General features: G+C 46.9%; 1 protein-coding gene across 10 annotated transcripts in view; it reads right to left on the bottom strand.

Moving 5' to 3' along the window:
• Positions 1-27563, bottom strand: part of LOC123992620 (RNA-binding protein Musashi homolog 2-like) — a 358445-nt gene that overhangs the window by 325734 nt on the left and 5148 nt on the right. For all 10 annotated transcript variants that reach the window (XM_046293916.1, XM_046293915.1, XM_046293914.1 and 7 more), the window contains exon 5: positions 23701-23742. In XM_046293916.1, the coding sequence (XP_046149872.1) occupies positions 23701-23742 (42 nt within the window). The remainder of the gene's footprint in view (positions 1-23700; positions 23743-27563) is intronic.

Raw genomic sequence — 27563 nt, forward strand, 5'->3', positions numbered from 1 at the left:
TTGACACCATCTCAGGCTGTCAATCAACAATAATATAGGCCAATCTGGTCCTTTCACCGGCGGTGGCATCTTGCCTTCTTAAAAGCCTCACAGCCGTTGGAAGTTATTAGTCTATTCATCTGAGAGGTAACTAATTATACTGAACCGTGTGTGTTGTCCAGAGGACAGCCAAGGTGATTGAGTGGGTAACAGTGTGAAGACATGTATAGGATGGGTGGAGGGGAGAGACTGGGAAGAGGGCTATACATCTTACACATCAACATCTGGGAGAGGCCAGGAGGCCCTGTTCTGTGTGGTGAGATTATAGAGCAGTGCTTTGCTGCTCTGCCTTCCTCCTGAAGCACAGCATCATGTCCTGGACCTAAAGACCAGCAGCATCTGGAACACCCTCCCTCTGTGTCAGAGCACCAGGAACAAGTTCATAAAAGATAGATATCAGAAAACAGGCCTTAGAAAATGACTATATTGTGCAATGTGCAATGTATATATGAATGTCCAACATAAATGCGTCTTCTTTCTCCCAACCAATTGTTTGTAACAGGAATGATGGATAGTAGGAGACCAGACCATGTAGCTATTAGACAGGCGGACTCATGTGACAGCACAACATATAAACAAAGTCACAGAGGGCGCTTTAAAACAGAACGTAAGCTCCTCCTGATAGGCCGATTGGAGATAGAAAGCCTGCCACTCTTTCCCTCCAACTGTCTCCCTCACACCGTCTCTCTCTGTGCCAGTAATCCCTCAGTGCTCAATAAAAACGGCCTCTAAATTTAGCATCAGATTTATCATGCTGTAGGTAAAGCTGGGGCAAATGAGAGGGAGACAGAGAGAGAGAGAGAGAGAGAGAGAGAGAGAGAGAGAGAGAGAGAGAGAGAGAGAGAGAGAGAGATAGAGATACAGATACAGAGAGAGATACAGAGAGAGATACAGATAGAGAGAGAGATACAGAGACAGAGAGATACAGAGACAAAGAGACAAAGAGATACAGAGAGGAGAGATACAGAGAGAGAGAGAGAGAGAGAGAGAGAGAGAGAGAGAGAGAGAGAGAGAGAGAGAGAGAGAAAGAGAGAGAGAGAGAGATACAGAGAGAGAAGAGGGAGGAGAGAAGATACAGAGAGAAGAGAGGAGAGAGAGAGACAGAGGGAGGGGAGAGAGAGAGGGAGAGATACAGAGAGAGAGAGATACAGAGAGAAAGAGATACAGAGAAAGAGATACAGAGAGAGAGAGATACAGAGAGAGAGATACAGATACAGAGAGAGATACAGAGAGAGAGAGATACAGAGAGAGATACAGATACAGATACAGAGAGAGATGCAGAGAGAGATGCAGATACAGAGAGAGATACAGAGAGAGATACAGAGAGAGATACAGATACAGAGAGATACAGAGAGAGATACAGATACAGAGAGAGATACAGATACAGATACAGAGAGAGATGCAGAGAGAGAGATACAGAGAGAGAGATACAGAAACAGAGAGATACAGAGAGAGATGAAGAGAGAGAGATAAAGAGAGAGAGAGATAGAGAGAGAGAGAGAAGATACAGAGAGAGATACAGATACAGAGAGAGATACAGAGAGAGATACAGAGTGAGAGATACAGATATATAGAGAGAGAGATACAGAGAGAGAGAGAGATACAGATACAGAGAGAGATACAGATACAGAGAGATACAGAGAGAGAGAGAGAGAGAGATACAGAGAGAGAGATACAGAAACAGAGAGATACAGAGAGAGATGAAGAGAGAGAGATAAAGAGAGAGAGAGATAGAGAGAGAGAGAGAAAGATACAGAGAGATACAGATACAGATACAGAGAGATACAGAGAGAGATACAGAGAGAGATAGAGAGAGAGAGAGATAGAGAGAGAGAGAGATAAGATACAGAGAGATACAGATACAGAGAGATACAGAGAGAGAGATAGAGAGAGATACAGATACAGAGAGATACAGAGACAGAGAGACAAACAGATACAGAGAGAGAGAGATACAGATACAGAGAGAGATACAGAGAGAGAGAGAGAGAGAGAGAGAGAGAGAGATACAGAGGAGAGAGATACAGATACAGAGAGAGACAGATACAGAGAGATACAGAGAGGGGGAGATACAGAGAGATACAGATAGAGAGAGAGATACAGAGAGAGATACAGAGAAAGAGATACAGAGAGAGAGATACAGAGAGAGATACAGATACAGAGAGATACAGAGAGAGAGATACAGATACAGAGAGATACAGAGAGAGATGCAGATACAGAGAGAGATACAGATACAGAGAGAGAGAGAGAGATAGATACAGATACAGAGAGAGATACAGATACAGATACAGATACAGAGAGATACAGATACAGAGAGAGATACAGAGAGAGAGAGAGAGAGAGAGAGATACAGATACAGAGAGAGATACAGATACAGAGAGATACAGAGAGAGAGAGAGATAGAGAGAGATACAGATACAGAGAGAGAGATACAGATACAGAGAGATACAGAGAGACAGAGAGAGATACAGATACAGAGATACAGATACAGAGAGAGATGAGAGAGAGAGAGAGAGAGAGAGATACAGATACAGAGAGATACAGATACAGAGAGATACAGAGAGAGAGAGATACAGAGATACAGATACAGAGAGATACAGAGAGAGATACAGAGAAGAGAGAGAGAGAGAAGAGAGAGATACAGATAGAGAGAGAGAGAAGAGATACAGAGAGAGATACAGATACAGAGAGAGATACAGAGAGAGATACAGAGACAGAGAGATACAGATATATAGAGAGAGATACAGAGAGAGAGAGATACAGATACAGAGAGAGATACAGATACAGAGAGATACAGAGAGAGATACAGAGTGAGAGATACAGATATATAGAGAGAGAGAGACACAGAGAGAGAGAGATACAGAGAGATATACAGAGAGAGAGAAAGAAATACAGAGAGAGAGTGATACAGAGAGAGATGAAGAGAGAGAGATACAGAGAGAAAGAGAGAGATACAGAGAGATACGGAGAGAGAGAGATGAAGAGAGAGAGAGATAAAGAGAGAGAGAGATAAAGAGAGAGATACAGAGAGATAGAGATACAGAGAGAGAGAGATAAAGAGAGAGATACAGAGAGAGATACAGATAGAGAGAGAGAGAGATACAGAGACAGAGAGATACAGAGACAAAGAGACAAAGAGATACAGAGAGGAGAGATACAGAGAGACAGAGAGAGAGAGAGAGACAGAGAGAGAGATACAGAGACAGAGAGATACAGAGACAGAGAGATACAGAGGCAGAGAGATACAGAGACAGAGAGATACAGAGGCAGAGAGATACAGAGACAGAGAGATATAGAGGCAGAGAGATACAGAGAGAGAGAGATACAGAGAGAGAGAGATACAGATAGAGAGAGAGATACAGAGACAGAGAGATATAGAGAGAGAGATACAGAGACAGAGAGGTACAGAGACAGAGAGATACAGAGGCAGAGAGAGATACAGAGGCAGAGAGATACAGAGGCAGAGAGATACAGAGACAGAGAGATACAGAGACAGAGAGATACAGAGACAGAGAGATACAGAGACAGAGAGATACAGAGACAGAGAGATACAGAGGCAGAGAGATACAGAGACAGAGAGATACAGAGGCAGAGAGATACAGAGGCAGAGAGATACAGAGACAGAGAGATACAGAGAGAAAGAGATACAGAGAGAAAGAGATACAGAGAGAGAGATACAGAGAGAGAGAGATACAGAGAGAGAGAGATAAAGAGAGAGATACAGAGAGAGATACAGATAGAGAGAGAGAGAGATACAGAGACAGAGAGATACAGAGACAAAGAGACAAAGAGATACAGAGGAGAGATACAGAGAGACAGAGAGACACAGAGAGAGAGAGAGAGAGAGAGAGAGAGAGAGAGAGAGAGAGAGAGAGAGAGAGAGAGATACAGATACAGAGAGATACAGAGAGATACAGAGAGATACAGAGAGATACAGAGAGAGAGATACAGATAGAGAGAGAGATACAGATAGAGAGAGAGATACAGAGACAGAGAGATATAGAGAGAGAGATACAGAGACAGAGAGGTACAGAGACAGAGAGATACAGAGGCAGAGAGATACAGAGGCAGAGAGATACAGAGGCAGAGAGATACAGAGGCAGAGAGATACAGAGACAGAGAGATACAGAGACAGAGAGATACAGAGACAGAGAGATACAGAGGCAGAGAGATACAGAGACAGAGAGATACAGAGGCAGAGAGATACAGAGACAGAGAGATACAGAGGCAGAGAGATACAGAGACAGAGAGATACAGAGGCAGAGAGATACAGAGACAGAGAAATACAGAGACAGAGAGATACAGAGAGAGAGAGAGAGAGATACAGAGACAGAGAGATACAGAGGCAGAGAGATACAGAGACAGAGAGATACAGAGACAGAGAGATATAGAGAGAGAGATACAGAGACAGAGAGATACAGAGACAGAGAGATACAGAGACAGAGAGATACAGAGACAGAGAGATACAGAGGCAGAGAGATACAGAGACAGAGAGATACAGAGACAGAGAGATACAGAGGAGAGAGAGAGATACAGAGACAGAGAGATACAGAGGCAGAGAGATACAGAGACAGAGAGATACAGAGACAGAGAGATATAGAGACAGAGAGATACAGAGGCAGAGAGATACAGAGACAGAGAGATACAGAGGCAGAGAGATACAGAGACAGAGAGATACAGAGAGAAAGAGATACAGAGAGAAAGAGATACAGAGAGAGAGATACAGATAGAGAGAGAGATACAGAGAGAGAGAGATACAGAGAGAGAGAGATAAAGAGAGAGATACAGAGAGAGATACAGATAGAGAGAGAGAGAGAGAGATACAGAGACAGAGAGATACAGAGACAAAGAGACAAAGAGATACAGAGAGGAGAGATACAGAGAGACAGAGAGAGAGAGAGAGAGAGAGATACAGAGAGAAAGAGATACAGAGAGAGAGAGATACAGATAGAGAGAGAGATACAGATAGAGAGAGAGATACAGAGACAGAGAGATATAGAGAGAGAGATACAGAGACAGAGAGGTACAGAGACAGAGAGATACAGAGGCAGAGAGATACAGAGGCAGAGAGATACAGAGGCAGAGAGATACAGAGGCAGAGAGATACAGAGGCAGAGAGATACAGAGGCAGAGAGATACAGAGGCAGAGAGATACAGAGGCAGAGAGATACAGAGACAGAGAGATACAGAGACAGAGAGATACAGAGACAGAGAGATACAGAGGAGAGAGAGAGATTAGATAGCCAGACAAAAAGAGTATATTTTGTGCTGCAGTGAAAGAGCAACAGAGAAAACAGGAGCAGAGCAGAGCCTCCACAGTCATCCAGTCAGTGTTGTGGTGACGGTGCGGCTCCAATACAGCTCAGCACTGCAGCCGGCTGAAGGACAATCGGCAGGCAAGGACGCCGGCGCGGCGGGTCAGACAGCCCTCGTGATTTGGGCTGCTCTCTCTCTCTCTCTGTGTGGCATACACAAACAGGATTGATTAGTCATGCCTAGCCTTCCACAATAGATCCAGTGCCTCAGACAGAGACAGACAGAGAGGAACAGGACGCAGTGGTGTTAAAGGAGTCGGACTTCCTCGTTACTGACAACTAAATGGCTCGTGTTTGATTACTAGCATGAAGAGCCATTAGCAATGTCTACAGTCACAGACGTAATAGCTGACTACAGGCAGACTTTAAGACCATGTCCAAATTTACATTGGAGAATAAAAATTCTGTGGTGGTTCAAGCTTGCCTTGTCCCAGTGGCATACACAGTAGCATACACAGTAGCATACACAGTAGCATACACAGTAGCATACACCGTAGCATACACAGTAGCATACACAGTAGCATACACAGTAGCATACACCGTAGCATACACAGTAGCATACACCGTAGCATACACAGTAGCATACACAGTAGCATACACAGTAGCATACACAGTAGCATACACAGTAGCATACACAGTAGCATACACAGTAGCATACACAGTAGCATACACAGTAGCATACAAAAATACAATGGCAACATATTTTAATAAGTGTATAAGTCATTGGCTCTGTTCGAAAATCCTAGTAAAACTGTGGTCTGCTCACCTCTCTCACACACACACTACCAGCGCTGTACTGCATAGTCTATACCATATGACAGAACAGCACCAAATAGCAGGGAGCCGACTGGCATGCCATCTCCTAGCTCCTACACGGTATCCCCCCCCCCACACACAACACGGCATCACCCCCCTACAACACAGCATCACCCCCCTACAACACGGCATCACCCTCTCCTCCCTCCTACAACACGGCATCACCCTTTCCTCCCTCCTACAACACGGCATCACCCTTTCCTCCCTCCTACAACACGGCATCACCCCCTCCTCCCTCCTACAACACGGCATCACCCTCCCCCTCCTACAACACGGCATCACTCTCCTCCCTCCTACAACACGGCATCACTCTCCCCTCCTACAACACGGCATCACTTTCCCCCTCCTACAACACGGCATCACTCTCCCCCTCCTACAACACGGCATCAATCTCCCCCTCCTACAACACGGCATCACCCTCTCCTCCCATCCTACAACACGGCACCAGAGGCCCTCCTACAACACGGCATCACTCTCCCCCTCCTACAACACGGCATCACTCTCCCCCTCCTACAACACGGCATCACTCTCCCCCTCCTACAACACGGCATCACTCTCCCCCTCCTACAACACAGCATCACTCTCCCCTCCTACAACACGGCATCACTCTCCCCTCCTACAACACGGCATCACCCTCTCCTCCCTCCTACAACACGGCATCACCCTCTCCTCCCTCCTACAACACGGCATCACCCTCTCCTCCCTCCTACAACACGGCATCACTCTCCCCCTCCTACAACACGGCATCACTCTCCCCCTACAACAACACGGCATCACCCTCTCCCCCACAACACGGCATCACCCTCTCCCCCTACAACACGGCATCACCCTCTCCTCCCTCCTACAACACGGCATCACCCTCTCCTCCCTCCTACAACACGGCATCACCCTCTCCCCCCCTACAACACGGCATCACCCTCTCCCTCCCCTTACAACACGGCATCACCCTCCCTCCCTCCTACAACACGGCATCACCCTCTCCTCCCTCCTACAACACGGCATCCCCCTACAACACGGCATCACCCTCTCCTCCCTCCTACAACACGGCATCACCCTTTCCTTTCCTCCCCCTACAACACGGCATCACCCTCTCCTCCCTCCTACAACACGGCATCACCCTTTCCTCCCTCCTACAACACGGCATCACCCTTTCCTCCCTCCTACAACACGGCATCACCCTTTCCTCCCTCCTACAACACGGCATCACCCCCTCCTCCCTCCTACAACACGGCATCACCCTCCCCCTCCTACAACACGGCATCACTCTCCTCCCTCCTACAACACGGCATCACTCTCCCCCCTCCTACAACACGGCATCACTTTCCCCCTCCTACAACACGGCATCACTCTCCCCCTCCTACAACACGGCATCAATCTCCCCCTCCTACAACACGGCATCACCCTCTCCTCCCATCCTACAACACGGCACCACTCTCCCCCTCCTACAACACGGCATCACTCTCCCCCTCCTACAACACGGCATCACTCTCCCCCTCCTACAACACGGCATCACTCTCCCCCTCCTACAACACAGCATCACTCTCCCCCCTCCTACAACACAGCATCACTCTCCCCCTCCTACAACACGGCATCACTCTCCCCCTCCTACAACACGGCATCACCCTCTCCTCCCTCCTACAACACGGCATCACCCTCTCCTCCCTCCTATAACACGGCATCACTCTCCTCCCTCCTACAACACGGCATCACTCTCCCCCTCCTACAACACGGCATCACTCTCCCCCTCCTACAACACGGCATCACCCTCTCCCCCCACAACACGGCATCACCCTCCCCCTACAACACGGCATCACTCTCCTCCCTCCTACAACACGGCATCACTCTCCCCCTCCTACAACACGGCATCACTCTCCCCCTCCTACAACACGGCATCACCCTCTCCCCCCACAACACGGCATCACCCTCCCCCCTACAACACGGCATCACCCTCTCCTCCCTCCTACAACACGGCATCACCCTCTCCTCCCTCCTACAACACGGCATCACCCTCTCCCCCCTACAACACGGCATCACCCTCTCCCCCCCCCTTACAACACGGCATCACCCTCTCCTCCCTCCTACAACACGGCATCACCCTCTCCTCCCTCCTACAACACGGCATCACCCCCCACCCCTACAACACGGCATCACCCTCTCCTCCCTCCTACAACACGGCATCACCCTCCCCCCCCCCTACAACACGGCATCACCCTCTCCTCCCTCCTACAACACGGCATCACCCCCCTACAACACGGCATCACCCTCTCCCCCCTACAACACGGCATCACCCTCTCCTCCCTCCTACAACACGGCATCACTCTCCCCCTCCTACAACACGGCATCACTCTCCTCCCTCCTACAACACGGCATCACTCTCCCCCTCCTGCAACACGGCATCACTCTCCTCCCTCCTGCAACACGGCATCACCCCCACAACACGGCATCACCCCCCCCTACAACACGGCATCACCCTCTCCTCCCTCCTACAACACGGCATCACCCTCTCCTCCCTCCTACAACACGGCATCACCCTCTCCCCCTACAACACGGCATCACCCTCTCCTCCCTCCTACAACACGGCATCACCCCCCCTACAACACGGCATCACCCTCCCCCTCCTACAACACGGCATCACCCTCCTCCCTCCTACAACACGGCATCATCCTCTCCTCCCTCCTACAACACGGCATCACCCTCTCCTCCCTCCTACAACACGGCATCACTCTCCTCCCTCCTACAACACGGCATCACTCTCCCCCTCCTACAACACGGCATCACCCTTTCCTCCCTCCTACAACACGGCATCACCCCCTCCTCCCTCCTACAACACGGCATCACCCTCCCCCTCCTACAACACGGCATCACTCTCCTCCCTCCTACAACACGGCATCACTCTCCCCCTCCTACAACACGGCATCACTTTCCCCCTCCTACAACACGGCATCACTCTCCCCCTCCTACAACACGGCATCAATCTCCCCCTCCTACAACACGGCATCACCCTCTCCTCCCATCCTACAACACGGCACCACTCTCCCCCTCCTACAACACGGCATCACTCTCCCCCCTCCTACAACACGGCATCACTCTCCCCCTCCTACAACACGGCATCACTCTCCCCCTCCTACAACACAGCATCACTCTCCCCCTCCTACAACACAGCATCACTCTCCCCCTCCTACAACACGGCATCACTCTCCCCCTCCTACAACACGGCATCACCCTCTCCTCCCTCCTACAACACGGCATCACCCTCTCCTCCCTCCTATAACACGGCATCACTCTCCTCCCTCCTACAACACGGCATCACTCTCCCCCTCCTACAACACGGCATCACTCTCCCCCTCCTACAACACGGCATCACCCTCTCCTCCCTCCTACAACACGGCATCACCATCTCCTCCCTCCTACAACACGGCATCACTCTCCTCCCTCCTACAACACGGCATCACTCTCCCCCTCCTACAACACGGCATCACCCTCTCCTCCCTCCTACAACACGGCATCACCCTCTCCTCCCTCCTACAACACGGCATCACCATCTCCTCCCTCCTACAACACGGCATCACTCTCCTCCCTCCTACAACACGGCATCACTCTCCCCCTCCTACAACACGGCATCACCCTTTCCTCCCTCCTACAACACGGCATCACCCTCTCCTCCCTCCTACAACACGGCATCACTCTCCCCCTCCTACAACACGTCATCACTCTCCCCCCTCCTACAACACGGCATCACTCTCCCCCTCCTACAACACGGCATCACTCTCCCCCTCCTACAACACGGCATCACCCTCTCCTCCCATCCTACAACACGGCATCACTCTCCCCCTCCTACAACACGGCATCACTCTCCCCCTCCTACAACACGGCATCACTCTCCCCCCTCCTACAACACGGCATCACTCCCCCCTCCTACAACACGGCATCACTCTCCTCCCTCCTACAACACGGCATCACCCTCCTCCCTCCTACAACACGGCATCACTCTCACCCCTCCTACAACACGGCATCACCCTCCCCCTCCTACAACACGGCATCACTCTCCCCCTCCTACAACACGGCATCACTCTCCTCCCTCCTACAACACGGCATCACTCTCCTCCCTCCTACAACACGGCATCACTCTCCTCCCTCCTACAACACGGCATCACTCTCCTCCCTCCTACAACATGGCATCACTCTCTCCCCTCCTACAACACGGCATCACCCTCTCCTCCCCTCCTACAACACGGCATCACTCTCCCCCTCCTACAACACGGCATCACCTCTCCCCCTCCTACAACACGGCATCACTCTCCCCCTCCTACAACACGGCATCACTCTCCCCTCCTACAACACGGCATCACTCTCCCCCTCCTACAACACGGCATCACTCTCCCCCTCCTACAACACGGCATCACTCTCCCCCTCCTATGACACGGCATCCTCTCCTCCCTCCTACAACACGGCATCACTCTCCCCCTCCTACAACACGGCATCACCCTCTCCCCCTCCTACAACACGGCATCACCCTCTCCTCCCTCCTACAACACGGCATCACTCTCCCCCTCCTACAACACGGCATCACTCTCCCCCTCCTACAACACGGCATCACCCTCTCCTCCCTCCTACAACACGGCATCACCCTCTCCTCCTTCCTACAACACGGCATCACTCTCCCCCCTCCTACAACACGGCATCACTCTCCTCCCTCCTACAACACGGCATCACTCTCCTCCCTCCTACAACACGGCATCACTCTCCCCCTCCTACAACACGGCATCACTCTCCTCCCTCCTACAACACGGCATCACTCTCCCCCTCCTACAACACGGCATCACTCTCCCCCCCACCTACAACACGGCATCACCCTCCCCCTCCATCTCTCTCTCTGGCAGACATCACCGTGGGAGAGGAGAGGTTGCTCCAAACCCAGTTTGTCACTGTTTAATAACCTGTCTCACAGTCAGCAGGGGTTTGAAGTCTGTCTGACAGCACTGCACCGTGTGGACTCATGTTTGGAGTAAAGAATTGCACAAATTTTCCAACCATATATTGTGCGGAAACACCAATAAAGTGATGCTATACAGATGGGTTTATGCCTGGGTGGGAGGAGTGGGTAAAAGGAGGGATGGAGGAGTGGGTAAAAGGAGGGATGGAGGAGTGGGTAAAAGGAGGGGTGGGAGGAGTGGGTAAAAGGAGGGATGGAGGAGTGGGTAAAAGGAGGGATGGAGGAGTGGGTAAAAGGAGGGATGGAGGAGTGGGTAAAAGGAGGGGTGGGAGGAGTGGGTAAAAGGAGGGATGGAGGAGTGGGTAAAAGGAGGGATGGAGGAGTGGGTAAAAGGAGGGATGGAGGAGTGGGTAAAAGGAGGGATGGAGGAGTGGGTAAAAGGAGGGGTGGGAGGAGTGGGTAAAAGGAGGGATGGAGGAGTGGGTAAAAGGAGGGGTGGGAGGAGTGGGTAAAACGAGGGGTGGGAGGAGATAAGAGGAGGGATGGAGGAGTGGGTAAAAGGAGGGGTGGGAGGAGTGGGTAAAAGGAGGGATGGAGGAGTGGGTAAAAGGAGGGGTGGGAGGAGGGGTAAAAGGAGGGAGGGGAGGAGTGGGTAAAAGGAGGGGTGGGAGGAGTGGGTAAAAGGAGAGGTGGGAGGAGTGGGTAAAAGGAGGGATGGGAGGAGTGGGTAAAAGGAGGGATGGGAGGAGTGGGTAAAAGGAGGGATGGAGGAGTGGGTAAAAGGAGGGATGGAGGAGTGGGTAAAAGGAGGGATGGAGGAGTGGGTAAAAGGAGGGATGGGAGGAGTGGGTAAAAGGAGGGATGGGAGGAGTGGGTAAAAGGAGGGATGGGAGGAGTGGGTAAAAGGAGGGATGGGAGGAGTGGGTAAAAGGAGGGATGGGAGGAGTGGGTAAAAGGAGGGATGGAGAAGTGGGTAAAAGGAGGGATGGGAGGAGTGGGTAAAAGGAGGGATGGAGGAGTGGGTAAAAGGAGGGATGGGAGGAGTGGGTAAAAGGAGGGATGGGAGGAGTGGGTAAAGGAGGGATGGGAGGAGTGGGTAAAAGGAGGGATGGAGGAGTGGGTAAAAGGAGGGATGGGAGGAGTGGGTAAAAGGAGGGATGGAGGAGTGGGTAAAAGGAGGGATGGGGGAGTGGGTAAAAGGAGGGATGGGAGGAGTGGGTAAAAGGAGGGATGGAGGAGTGGGTAAAAGGAGGGATGGGGGAGTGGGTAAAAGGAGGGATGGGGGAGTGGGTAAAAGGAGGGATGGGAGGAGTGGGTAAAAGGAGGGATGGAGGAGTGGGTAAAAGGAGGGATGGGAGGAGTGGGTAAAAGGAGGGATGGAGGAGTGGGTAAAAGGAGGGATGGGGGAGTGGGTAAAAGGAGGGATGGGAGGAGTGGGTAAAAGGAGGGATGGAGGAGTGGGTAAAAGGAGGGATGGGGGAGTGGGTAAAAGGAGGGATGGGGGAGTGGGTAAAAGGAGGGATGGGGGAGTGGGTAAAAGGAGGGATGGAGGAGTGGGTAAAAGGAGGGATGGAGGAGTGGGTAAAAGGAGGGATGGGGGAGTGGGTAAAAGGAGGGATGGGAGGAGTGAGTTAGAACAATGGATTAGCGGGAGCAAATCAATGGTGACTGGTACATGACTATTAGTGCATACTAAACAGACAGAGCAAGAAATATCTGTCAAAACAATGCCTTCTGTCCTTTTCATTCTACTCCATGCTTTTACATCAGCCCCATGTGCAGCACTCCTGGGCCACAAGAGGACAATCAAACTAAAGCTTGTCATGAGATACATGTTTCCATGGCTCTGTTTGAAACTGAAGGGAGGTGGCCAGGGGTAGAGTGAAAGGGAAGGAGTCCTTCCTGCCTGTTGCATGCAGAGACTAGATAATGTCTAGTAGAGGTAGACTGCAGGGCTTTGGAAGCAGCCATGTTGACTGTTGAGAACCAGGGACTTTTGTTTGACCCGGCATGGTTCTCTTTCTTCTGCAGTGCTCCTCATTAACGTCACTCAGGATCAGTTTGTGGAAGGCCAACCCCAGCAGCCTCCAGTCCCGGATCCTGACCAGCTCCTGACCTGCTGCCTGCCTGTTCTGTTCCACACCAGAACACACTGACTGACTCCCCAACAAACCCCCTCCAGCCGCCAGGGCAGCAGCAGCATGGTAGGGATACTTACAGCATGCCTAGGCAGTGAGCTAAAGCAGAGGGAGGCAGGGCTTGGCCAACTGTATTCAGTGATGTAATTTCAGACCCGGAGTAAGAGACAGTAAGTAGTCTTGGACTGAAGGTTGAACCACTTGGTTTGAGAAAAACATATGGGCAATTCCACAGTAACAGATGCTAAGACTCAGGTTTTCACTTTAACATGTATGTCAAACAAAAACCAATGACTGCAAGGTCGATTGCAAAGTTAAACAATCTACACTACATGACCAAAAGTATGTGGACACCTGCTCGTCGAACATCTCATTCCAAAATCATGGGCATAAAAAACAGCCCCAGACCATTATTCCTCCTCCACCAAACTTTACAGGGCCGAAATTTGACAAACTGACACTGAGCTCTTCAGTACGGCCCATTCTATGTATGCACAAGGACTACTTTACCATTTCCAGAGAACATTTGACAAAAACACATTTACTTGAACATTCTGTTACTAAACTTTGCATCTGCACTGTTCCAAGTAAATGTGTTTTCATAAAATCTTCAGTGGAAATTATTACATGTAGTCCTTGTGCATAGAGTTGTATGGTTTGTTTAACTTTTAAATCACTGGTTTTGTTTGAAATATATTTTAGAATGAAAAAGCTGAGTCTCAGCATTACTCTGTTACCGTGGAATTACCATTATAGTAGAGGGCCTAGTCAGAACTACTGACTGATGACACCATCTCAAAACAGGGAAAGAATTCTCTGCTACAGATGGTTTTCCTTGTACATTGTAGAGAGCAGCTTTCTCAGCCCAAAACAACTCCTGTTGTGATGTCATCAAAGGTATACTGCAGCCTCATTGCTTTGTATCAGCCAACCTTTCATCCCAGAGCATCAAACATCTATAGCTCTATGCAACACATACGTCAAGACCCTCAAAGAATCAAAAGAGTAGTGTCAGGTTTAACCAAAGCCTTCTTGTCCAATTTTATTACTCCAACAGTGGAAAAGTGGAGCACCTGCTGCAAATATCAGAAAACTGAGAGAAAAAAGGAGACACTGCTTTGCCAGGTCGTCAACAGAAAAAACAAGGGCTGCTAGAAGTGCAGTGGGAGAGGGAGAGAGGCACACAGAGAAATCAAGGCAGAGCAGATTGAATGGGACTAAGCAGTGGTTTGCTGGGTTCTAAATTGGTGTCAGAGTGATAGGCCACACAGGAGAGTGAGAACTGGGCTCTTGGACCAGCGCCCCTCTCCTGGTAAGGGCCAAGCGTCCACTGTGGGGAGGGAGAGTTCACACATCCTCACCTTTGGACTTCATTAGAAACTCCCTCTCCACCCACCTCCTCACAGCCAGAGTCAACGGCTCAGCAACTTCTCAGTACACACCGCTCTCACACCAGAGCACCAGAAGAAAAGGGGAAAACTACATGTAAAAGTAAAACTGTGAACTAAATTCCTACCTACCACCAGCCCCCTCCACACACACACACTTCCAGCAGTCACACAGGGGGTTGTTGTAGAGGCCTGGGTTGGATGTGGGATGCTGTGCAGCGAGAACAGCACCCACTGAGGTATTGTTTTGACAGTTCTCATGGCAGTAAATGCCAAAGCTTCTCCAGTCAGGGAGGGTGCATGTTAGTGAGGGGAACTCAAGGAGCCCATTATGCTGTGCAGTGTGCACTCAACCTTTTGTATTTCTTCTCTCTCTCACCCAGAGAATGGTCTCTCACGAACCCACCATGTGCTGGGGTTGGAAAACCATTCATAGATTACTTTATTTTCATAAATAACGGCCATTTATTGGCCAAATTGTGGTTGCTTAACATTTTGAGGAGGATATTCTCTCTGGTGATGATGTTTGGTCACAGGACCAGGGCATGATTACTATTATCATCCTACACAATATGAACAGAGATTATAGAGACGTCTACAGGCTCTCAAAACCAACGGATGTCAGGCTCTGACAGTGGCAAAGAGAACTGGCATTTACAATCATGAATCATGACACTTCAGATCAGAACGTGTCTTCAGAACGTGTCCTCAGAACGTGTCCTCAGAACGTGTCTTCAGAACGTGTCTTCAGAACGTGTCTTCAGAACGTGTCCTCAGAACGTGTCTTCAGAACGTGTCCTCAGAACGTGTCTTCAGAACGTGTCTTCAGAACGTGTCCTCAGAACGTGTCCTCAGAACGTGTCTTCAGAACGTGTCTTCAGAACGTGTCTTCAGAACGTGTCCTCAGAACGTGTCTTCAGAACGTGTCCTCAGAACGTGTCTTCAGAACGTGTCTTCAGAACGTGTCCTCAGAACGTGTCCTCAGAACGTGTCTTCAGAACGTGTCTTCAGAACGTGTCTTCAGAACGTGTCCTCAGAACGTGTCCTCAGAACGTGTCTTCAGAACGTGTCTCAGAACGTGTCTTCAGAACGTGTCTTCAGAACGTGTCCTCAGAACGTGTCCTCAGAACGTGTCTTCAGAACGTGTCCTCAGAACGTGTCTTCAGAACGTGTCCTCAGAACGTGTCTCAGAACGTGTCTTCAGAACGTGTCCTCAGAACGTGTCCTCAGAACGTGTCTTCAGAACGTGTCTTCAGAACGTGTCCTCAGAACGTGTCCTCAGAACGTGTCTTCAGAACGTGTCTTCAGAACGTGTCCTCAGAAAGTGTCTTCAGAACGTGTCTTCAGAACGTGTCCTCAGAACGTGTCCTCAGAAAGTGTCTTCAGAACGTGTCCTCAGAACGTGTCCTCAGAACGTGTCTTCAGAACGTGTCTTCAGAACGTGTCTTCAGAATGTGTTCACTCCCCTGGACTTTTTCAAACTGTTGTTGTGTTTCAAAGTGGGATTCAAATCTATTGAATTGTCTTTTTTTTCCCAAAGATCTCCACAAAATACTAATGGAAACTACAACACAAATATATGTTGATTAGATAAGTATTCAACCCCCCCCCGAGTCAATCAATGTTAGAATTATCTTTGGCAGCGATTACATCTGAGTATTTCTGGGTACGCCCAAGAGCTTTGCAAACCTGGATTGTACAATATTTGGACATTATTCCTTTTAAATTCTTCAAGCTCTGTCAAGTTGGTTTTTGATCATTGCTAAGCCATTTAAGTATTGCCATAGATTTTCATACCGATTAAAGTTCAAATGTAACTAGGCCACTCAGAAACATTCGATTTCGTCTTGGTAAGTAACTCCAGTGTATATTTGGCCAAAGGCTATTGTCCTGCTGAAAGGTGGATTTGTCTCCGAGTGTCTGTTGGAAAGCAGACAGAACTAGGTTTTCCTCAAATATTTCTCATTTTAGTAACAACAACAAAACTCCCTAGTCCTTGCCAATGACAAGCATACCTATAACAAGATGCATTGAAAATATGAAGAGATGTACTCAGTGATGTGTTTGATTTGCCCCAACCACACAGTACATTCGGAAAGTATTCCGACAACTTGACTTTTTCCACATTCTGTTACGTTACAGCATTATTCTAAAATTGATTAAATTGTTTTGTTATCCTCAATTTACACACAATACCCTATAATGACAAAGCAAAAACAAGTTTAGAATTTTTAGCATATTTATTCAAAACAAGACTGAGATATCACATTTAGGTAAGTATTCAGACCCTTTACTCAGTACTTTGTTGAAGCACGTTTGGCAGCGATTACAGCCTTGAGTCTTACATTTACATTTACATTTAAGTCATTTAGCAGACGCTCTTATCCAGAGCGACTTACAAATTGTCTTCTAGGGTATGACGCTACAAGCTTGGCACACCTGTATTTGGGGAGTTTCTCCCATTCTTCTCTGCAGATCCCCTCAAGCTCTGTCAGGTTGGATGGGGAGCGTCATTGCACAGCTATTTTCAGGTCTCTCCAGAGATGTTAGATCGGGTTTAAGTCCAGGCCCTCGCTGGGCCACTCAAGTACATTCAGAGACTTGTCTCGAAGCCAATCCTGCGTTGTCTTGGCTGTGTGCTTCTAAATAAATTATCAACAGTGTCACCAGCAAAGCACCCCCACACCATCACACCTCCTCCTCCATGCTTCACAGTGGGAACTACAAATGCAGAGATCATCCGTTCACCTAGTATGCGTCACAAAGATAAGGTGGTTGGAACCAACAATCTCTAATTTGGATTCATCAGACTAAAACAGATTTCCACCGGTCTGATGTCCATTGCTCGTGTTTCTTGACCCAAGCATGTCTCTTCTTCTTATTGGTATCCTTTAGTGGTAGTTTCTTTGCAGTAATTTCACCATGAAGGCCTGATTCACGCAGTCTCCCCTGAACAGTTCATATGTCTGTTACTTGAACTTGTGAAGCATTTATTTGGGCTGCAATTTCTGAGGCTGGTAACTAATGAACTTATCCTCTGCAGCAGAGGTAACTCTGGGTCTTCCTTTCCTGTGGTGGTCCTCATGAGAGCCAGTTTCATCATAGCGCTTGATGGTTTTACGACTGCACTTGAAGAAACTTCCAAAGTTCTTGAAATTATCCGGATTGACTGATCTTCATGTCTTAAAGTAATGTTGTTTCTCTTTGCTTATTTGAGCTGTTATTGCCATAATATGGACTTGGACTTTTACCTAATAGGGCTATCTTCTCTATACCACCCCTACCTTGTCACAACACAACTGATTGTCTCAAATGCATTAAGGAAAGAAATTCCACAAATGAACTTTTAACAAGGCACCACTGTTAATTGAAATGCATCCCAGGTGGTTCCAGCATGAGAGTATGCCAAGAGTGTGCAAAGCTGTTATCAAGGCAAAGGATGGCTACTTTGAAGAATCTCAAATAGAAAAGATATTATGATTTGTTTAACACTTTTTGTGTTACTACATGATTCCATATGTGTTATTTCATAGTTTTGATGTCTTCACTATTATTATACAATGTAGAAAATAATAAAAACAAAGAAAATCCCTGAAATGAGTAGGTCCTTATGGGGTACTGTGTGTAGATTCTTGAGGAAAACTAGGTAATACATTTTAGAATAAGGCTGTAACGTAAATGTGGAAAAAGTCAATGGTCTGAATACTTTCCAAATGCACTGTAATGCTTTGTTTTCAGGACCACAAACTCATTTGCCACATTTTTTGCAGTTTTACTTTAGTGCCTTATTGCAAACAGGATGCATGTTTTGGAATATTTGTATTCTGTACAGGCATCCTTCTTTTAATTCTGTCATTTACGTTTTGTAAGTTAAGAACAAATTCTGGTTTAAAATGGCAGCCTACCCCGGGCAAACCCGGACGAGCTCAGCCAATTTGGCGCCTCACTATGGAACTCCCAATCACGCCCGGATGTGACCCAGCCTGGATTCGAACCAGGGGCTGTAGTGACGCCTCTTGCACAGATGCAGTGCATTAGATCGCTGCACCACTCAGGAGCCCATTATTACAACACCCGCCCGGTCTATTTGGAGAGGGGGGTGCTCTCTCTGCTGTTTACTGTAGTCCACAATCATCTCCTTTGTTTTGTTGACATTGAGTGAGAGGTTGTTTTTCTGACACCACACTCAGAGTGCCCTCACCTCCCCCCTATAGGCTGTCTCGTCATTGTTGGTGATCAAGCCTAGTACTGTTGTGTCGTCTGCAAACTTGATGATTGAGTTGGAGGCGTGCATGGCCCCACAGTCATGGGTGAAAGGGGAGTACAGGAGGGGCTGAGCATGCACCCTTGTGGGGCCCCAGTGTTGAGGATCAGCATAGTGGAGGTGTTGTTTTCTACCTTCACCACCTGGAGGCAGCCCGTCAGAAAGTCCACGACCCAATCGCAAAGGGTGGGGTTGAGACCCAGGGCCTCCAGCTTGATGATGAGCTTGGAGGGTACTATGGTGTTGAACCCTGAGCTGTAGTAAATGAACAGCATTCTTACATAGGTATTCCTCTTATCCAGATGGGACAAGGCAGTGGGCAGTGTGATGGCGATTGCATCATATGTGGACATATTGGGGTGCTATGCCATTTGCAGTAGGTCTAGGGTGCCAGTAAGGTGGAGGTGATATGATTCTTGACTAGTCCCTCAAATCACTTCATGATGACAGAAGGCAATACAGGCCTGGGGAAAGCTGTGTAATTTAAATAAAACCAAAAGAGGAACTTTGGGCTACTTTGGTGAATTTACAAGGCATGCAAAACAAGACATTGAGAGATTAAGATTACTGAGAAACATGCGCACCGCGATTATTTCTGCCTGCCCCCTCCTCGCTCTCCCTCGCCTGGGGAATATTCATTACGCTGATTCAGTTGCAAACGTTTCTTAAACTGAAGCAAACGGAACAAATAGGGGAGAGACCTACCGGAATTTGTCCAACAGAAACAAATTTTAGTTGCATGTTGTTGTGCAAATGTTTGGAAAATGATTACACCCTTGCTCTCGCTCTTCGCTAATGATGCGAGTGTGTCTTCGGTCTGTTTCGTGTAGAATGCCCTAGGCTATTAATTGATGATAGGCCCTGCTTCACTGAAGTTGCGAGACATTGCAAGACAAGAAATTGCAAGATACAGCACTCCATTGAAAGATACCGTTTTTGATTACCGATAGATATGCCTTGTTTACGGTTCTGACTGTCTGCCTGGTGACTGGCCTGCCTACACTGTTCCTCTCTCTCTCGCTAGCTCGCTATGAAATACGCACATTTTTGTGTTCACGGAATTACGGCAACTAATCAGTCTCTGTTCCAAACATACTGAATTTTAGGAGTTGATTGCTAGCGGAATCGAATCCTGTAACTCAGAAATTGGAGTTGACTAGGTCATCATTGTTAACAGCTGGGAAAAAGGCAGAGAGATTAAGGCAAGCGACAGCAGCAAAATCCTGTATGGCAATTCTCTGAGAAGTTAAATGAGAAGGAAATTCAAACTGGAAGGTAGAATAGAGGTACAGTAATGGTAGTACAGATCTAATGCTGAACTAGCAGAAGGGGACGCACCGTGAGACAGACAACGGCACAGTGAATTCACGTGAAATTTGATGAAAAGGCCATTTAAACGTTATGAAACGATTTCAATGGGTCACATCCCTAATCATAGCCTAATGTAGATGTATCAGGGCCGCAGGGAAGCGTGTGACGAGGCGGCATTTGCCACAGACCTTTACATCGGGTATTTTGATTTAGTATATTAAAATATATTGACGCAAAACCGTTAAAAAGGGAAAAGTGCTATTTGATTTGTCAACTCGCGCACAACCTCTCTGTGCTTCACATCGAAGTGCTGCTGACTGGCTTTTTGCGTGTCTTGACCAATCAGATTCATTGAAATCGTAGGTCACGCGGGCCGGTCACAACGTTCAAGCTGCGCTCTCCACTTTCCTCCAGTTTTTATTTAGCAAGAGTGATAACACATCACACTCCCGACAGACAAGCAATGTAGCAGCCTAGACACCTAAACACAAACCATCTGACATGCTGAATTGCATGGAAACAATACTATTTTTCCGTCTGATCAACTGTAGGTTACTAACAACAGCTGCTGCATAGTCTACTATTGGATCCATCTCTCTGGCCATGGTAAACGAGGTGGGGACGTTATGTTATGTATTTATAGCCCATTTGTTTGTGAGATAATGTAAATGGTATCAAATATGGTTTATATTCAAACTTGGGCTGACTAGGCTCCCTAGACTGTTTTCAACCTCCCCTTTTTTCCCCAGGAGATATTAAACCATGTGACCTAAATAGAAAATATGAAACATTTTTATAACAGATCACGTCATACCTTATAAAGTTTAACCTGGTTAGGTGAATGTTTTGTTGGTCAGACCTGTGGTGCCACCGCTGAGATGTATAGATGCTTGCCCCACCGCTGAGATGTATAGATGCTTGCCCCACCGCTGAGATGTATAGATGCTGGCCCCACCGCTGAGATGTATAGATGCTTGCCCCACCGCTGAGATGTATAGATGCTTGCCCCACCGCTGAGATGTATAGATGCTTGCCCCACCGCTGAGATGTATAGATGCTTGCCCCACCGCTGAGATGTATAGATGCTTGCCCCACCGCTGAGATGTATAGATGCTTGCCCCACCGCTGAGATGTATAGATGCTTGCCCCACCGCTGAGATGTATAGATGCTTGCCCCACCGCTGAGATGTATAGATGCTTGCCCCAGGAATAGAAAATAACAGCCATAAAACCAATATACTATACTGGAAAGGCAAACTCCTGGTATGTCTGCATTTAATGTATGTTTGGTAATAAACCAACAAACTCATCTTCTTTGACTTGTTCACAAAGTTGCCAAACGAATGACACCCCAGCTAAGTATAGTACTCAACATACGCTTGCTTGTTTCAGTTCTATTCAGCATACTACACATATGATTGTATGTGATGGCGGTTGTATAATTGCATAAAGCTTATTATTGGGTGGTTCGCTTAACGCAAAGAAAACACGTAGCGGCTGTGTTGTGTTCCGACTGCAGCTGAGAACTGCAGCCTGATTTAATGCCCGTTCATCTCAGAGCCCCAGGCCCTGAGCCAGCCTGCCTGCCTGCCTGCGCTGCCTTGGACCAGAGTGGCTGGCCTGGCATGTGAGTGGTGAAGGGAGTGAGTTCATCATTTCTCCTCCAGTGATTGTCCACTCTGGGAAAGTTCTTCATTTCAATTAGCTGGACAAGTGTGCTGTGGACACCTGCCACCCTTGAAGCCATTCCCGTATTGAAGAGTTAGGAAACAACGTGCTCTCAGCCAGTTAGCGTACCAGCCAGCCAGAGGCTGTCCCTCCCTAACCAGCCTTAAATGCCTAAGGTGGATGTTCCTCACGCTGTCACAAACTGTAGGTACACACAATGTACACACACACTGTAAAAACACACTGTAAACACTCAAAATCGGGACAGAGTGAGCATGCAGCCGACAGCATGTTCTGAGGTAAACGCTCACTCGAAAATGTAACATGGGCAATAAAAACCCTGAGCCAGAGTTACTGACAAACAGAGAACGAAACACGTTTTTCTCTAAAGGACGACGATAACCTGAGGGCTTGAACATTGCTGTACATAAAACCTTTCTTTCATAAATTGTACATGCGCCAAAACCCCATGCAATGCTGATTTAACTGCTCTTTAATCATACAGCCTCTACGTTCTTTGACAGCCACATTCTCACTCCACTCAGGGTTAAAAATAAGCCTGCCCTTAAGGGTTCGAAGACAAGTCAAGGTGTGATTTCACCTTCAAATTCCTTCACAGTGTCATTGCTCTTTAGAAACAAACACCTTATAGCCTACATAGGTCTGCATCTTTCTATATTGTTAAAAATGTCCTTGAGTCAAATTCATGTTTATTAAAAAATGATTGCATAATTGATATCAAGGGTGCTTTTTTGCATAAAACAGCCCACAGAGCAGAAAATATCAAAGCACTGTACAAATCTGTCAAATACTGTAACATATGCTTGAATATCAACACAGTCTGCACTGGAACGAAGTACTGTACACTCAGACTAGACTTCTGTCAGTATTATCACTATTACTGTACACCATTTTTTATATATATTTTGTAAAACCTTTATTTAACTACGCAAGTCAGTTAAGAACAAATTCTTATTTAATTGGACTTCACATGAATAGGTGCATAAAAAAATGTCATAAAATAAGACATTTTATCTGTCCCATACACTGGATAGGTAGAGTGAAATGTGTTGTTTTACTGTGCAGCCATAGTATTACAGTACCCCTGGAGAAAAGTAGGGTTAAGTGTCTTTCGCAAGGGCACAGACAGATGTTTCACCCTGTCGGCACAGGTATTTGAACCAGCAACGTTTCGGTTACTAGCCAACGCTCTAACCGCTAGGCTACCTGCTGCCGAAAACAAGGGGGGGGAGAGAGACTGTATCAAGAAACGAGCACATCCCCTAGCTGTTCTCAATTACATGCATGTAGCCATACCCAGCCTTAAGATAACATGTGCCTCGGCTTGGAAAGCTTTACCTCCGTCATTCCTGTTTGAAACCTGATCAAAGTAACAGAGTAGCAATGCCTCTCTTTGTGTTAATAAAAAAAAGAAAATGCCCCAATCTACCTCAGCGTCTTCAGGGAAAAACATTGTGTGAACAATTACAATGTGATACTCTCTCATTCAATCAAATACAGCGAAGTCTTTAGAGCAGTCACCCAGGGAAATTCTACCTCACTACAGTTTCTAGACAACATGCTTATGTAAAAAAGTATGGTGGTGGTGCAGCTACAGGAGAAATCAGACAGCCAGTCATCTACCTGTAGCAAGCTCCAGACCAGCCTGACAGTGACACTTGCATACCAACACTAATCTGCAGGCCGACATGCCATTTCATGACCAGACCCTCTCTGCAGGTCAGCAATGTACCCAGTGTTACAGAAACCAACCAACAAACTAAAAGTCCTCTTCACGAGAGGTTAAAACATGTTCAGCATGCTGTCTTACCTTGGGCTGAGCACGTCTAGGGAAGGCAACTTTTGGATCGATCTGGTAAATATTTTTAAAAAGACAAGAGAAAGAGGAAAAAGGGAGATTAGATAGATATCAATCATTATCAAAGTTGTCAATCACTTAAACACAACTAATCACAGGGATTTGGATGTGTGGGTTTAAAGCATTCCTCATGGATCATAAGACTATCCCACAGACCGGCATGCACGACTTGGACAACGTTAGGATTACTGTCGCAACTGACAGTACAGACACGAGGGGTATTCAAAATCAGGCTTTGATTCCCCAAGTCCCCTTCAGGACATCTGTTTTCCATCCTTCCCCTCTGTCCCTGGTCTGAATAAGTCCTTGATCACCAGGTGAATGGACTCCTTTAGCCAATCAATGACATTAAATCTACCAATGAATTACCAGGGAGAGAAAGACCCAGCTGTACTGGGAACCTTTGGACTCAAGCCTCCTACACTAGTAAACAATTATCAGTGTGGGATTTCACATCTTCCCCACACAGATGAATCAGAAGTCATATTAAATCTGGCTGATTTAATCAAATGCACAATTTTATTTCCTTTTGCATCGTCAAATTGTCCTGGTCCGTCGTTCACATAATCCTGCATTACTCCGTAGAAGCATAGCTGACTAATAAATCAATAGCCCTTCACACATCATGGTTAGTCAAGGTATATTGACCAAGAAAATGCATAACTAGCATTAATTCCCAGGTTAATATTTAAGCGCTATGTGAAAAACGTAAAGAAAAAAGCACCATACCACATTTTTGTGATTGAAAGCGCATTTAGACTGCATAATCATATCATTGTAGAATAATTAAAAATCAAAAGTCCATTCAAAATATATTACATTTGAGTTTTCTTTAATATACTTTGTGATTTTGGCAATGCCCTTTATCTACTTCTCCACAGTCAGATGAACTCAGGGATACCATGTTTATGTCTCTGTGTGTAGTTTGAAGGAACTAGTGCTAGCAAAATTGCTAACTAGAATTAGTGCAATGACTGGAAGTCTACAGGTACAGTTGAAGTCAGACGTTTACATACACCATAGCCAAATATATTTAAACTCAGTTTTTCACAATTCCTGACATTTAATCCTAGTAATAATTACCTGTCTTAGGTCAGTTAGGATCACCACTTTATTTTAAGAATGTGAAATGTCAGAATAATTATTTTAGCTTTTATTTCTTTCATCACATTCCCAGTGGGTCAGAAGTTTACATACACTCCATTAGTATTTGGAAGCATTGCCTTTAAATTGTTTAACTTGGGTCAAACGCTTTGGGTAGCCTTCCACAAGCTTCCCACAATAAGTTGGGTGAATTTTGGCCCATTCCTCCTGACAGCTGGTGTAAACGAGTCAGATTTGTAGACCTCCTTGCTCGCACACTCTTTTTCAGTTCTGCCGACAAATTTTCTATAGGATTGAGGTCAGGGCTTTGTGATGGCCACTCCAATACCTTGACTTTGTCCTTTAACTTCCTGATGCCTTGAGATGTTGCGTCAATATATGACGCCATCTATTTTGTGAAGTGTACAAGTCCCTCCTGAAGCAAAAGCACTCTCACAACATGATGCTGCCACCCCCGTGCTTCACGGTTGGGATGGTGTTCTTCGGCTTGCAGCCTCCCCCTTTTTCCTCCAAACATAATGATGGTCCTTATGGCCAAACAGTTCTATTTTTGTTTGATCAGACCAGAGGACATTTCTCCAAAATAGTACGAACTTTGTCCCCATGTGCAGTTGCAAACCGTAGTCTGGCTTTTATATGGCAGTTTGGATGTGTGGGTTTAAAGCATTCCTCATGGATCATAAGACTAGCCACATAGCTAAGAGGGGGAAAAGACCATCAGTGGAATATTGTGGATAAAGTAGGATGAGAGCTTGTCAATTGGAAAAAAACGAATAGAAGGAACGGAGGGGAAATATAACAGAGAGAGCTGTCGGTGTGTGACGGACAAAAATACTAGACACTGGTAGAAAGTGACTGTTTGAATTCAGCTGACTGAATGCATTAGCAGAGTGGGATGTGATTTAGCCAGAAAAGTGTTTAGTCTACAAGAGATTGCTTTTACAAATGACATCAGCAGAAATCCTATTGTCGACAGACACGGAGTATTATTCAACCCCAAGCCTTCATTTCCATGTTGTCAAGGATTACATAAAACATGATGCATGTCAAGTATACGCAGTTTGTGTATGCAGTACATGCCTCAGCGTATGTAACAGAGGATAATACATGTGCTGCAATGGAAAACCACAGGTATCTCCAATTGAAATAATGCTACAACTGATTGTATACCTGTGAAGTAACTGTACTAAAACTAGTAACAACTTAGAATGTTGTACAATTAATGAGGGTTTAAGGGCATTTTGCAATCACAGACTATTCTAATAGGGAATCATGTACATTGAATGTTAGAGGAAAAATATAACGACTGTATCCTGATGAAAGGAAGAAAAGAACAACAGCAGCTGCATTGAATTCCTCATGCTGACAAACCAAACCATGTTGCTGTCTGGATTTCAATTTCCCAGTCTAGCCTCACCTGGCAGTGTTAGAGCCAATTTATGCTTCATCCGAAATGTGGTCGGAGGCACCGTATGGATGATGTGACGCAATTGAAGAGCTTCCGGAGGCATGCAGAGGCCAAATTGAGCTCTGTACCTCATCGTCGTGCGCCTCGCTCCACATTGACATGATTGGTTGACAGTGAGTGAGAGCGGGAGGTTCTGTATAAACACAAGCTCACTTCCTTGAAAACTTCCTCCACAACAGCTCTGCACTTCTCCGCAAAGTACAAAAAGTATGAGTGCCCTGACTTCTGCAGAGGCCATATCACCGTAAATCCTGCATGGCCAATGCAGACGGCGGACTGACCAGGCAGCACCTTTTAAAGGTCAGTGTGTTTTATGTACATTGAACCAAAATAAGCACAACATGAAACAAAGATAGTTAGTTCATATAATAAAATCAGTCAATACAAATTCATTAGACCCTAATCTATAGATTTCACGAGTAGGAATAATAATAATAATATATAATAATAATAATATGCATGTTGGTCACAAAAAAAAGGTAGGGTGTTGATCAGAAAACCAGTCAGTATCTGGTGTGACCAACATTGGCCTCATGCAGCACGACACATCTCCTTCACAGAGTTGATCAAGCTGTTGATTGTGACCTGTGGAATGGTGTCCCACTCCTCTTCAATGACTGTGCGAAGTTGCTGGATATAGGCGTGATCTGGTACACGTTGTCGTACTTGTCAATCCAGAGCATCCCAAACATGCTCAATGGTGGACATGGCTGGTGAATATGCAGGCTATGGAAGAACTGGATCATTTTCAGCATCCAGGAATTGTGTACAGATCCTTGCGACATGGGGCCATGCATTATCATGCTGAAACATGAGATGCTGGCGGCGGATGAATGGCACGATAATGGGCCTCGGGATCTCGTGTTCGTTGTCTGTAGCTTATGCCTGCCCATACCATAACCCCACCATGGGGCACTCTGTTCACAATGTTGACATGAGCGAACCGCTCGACCACAGGACGCCATACAAGCTGTCTGCCATCTGCCCAGTACAGTTGAAACTGGGATTCATCCATGAATAGCACACTTCTCCAGCGTGCCAGTGGCCATCGAAGGTGAGCATTTGCCCACTGAAATCAGTTACGATGCCGAACTGCAATCAGGTCAAGACCTTGGTGAGGACAATGAGCACACAGATGAGCTTCCCTGAGAAGGTTTCTGACAGTATTTGAAGAAATTCTTCAGTTATGCAAACCCACAGTTTCATCAGCTGTCCGGGTGGCTGGTCTCGGGCGATCCCGCAA

Source organism: Oncorhynchus gorbuscha, linkage group LG13 (genome assembly GCF_021184085.1).
Source record: "Oncorhynchus gorbuscha isolate QuinsamMale2020 ecotype Even-year linkage group LG13, OgorEven_v1.0, whole genome shotgun sequence".
NCBI classification, from domain to species: domain Eukaryota; kingdom Metazoa; phylum Chordata; class Actinopteri; order Salmoniformes; family Salmonidae; genus Oncorhynchus; species Oncorhynchus gorbuscha.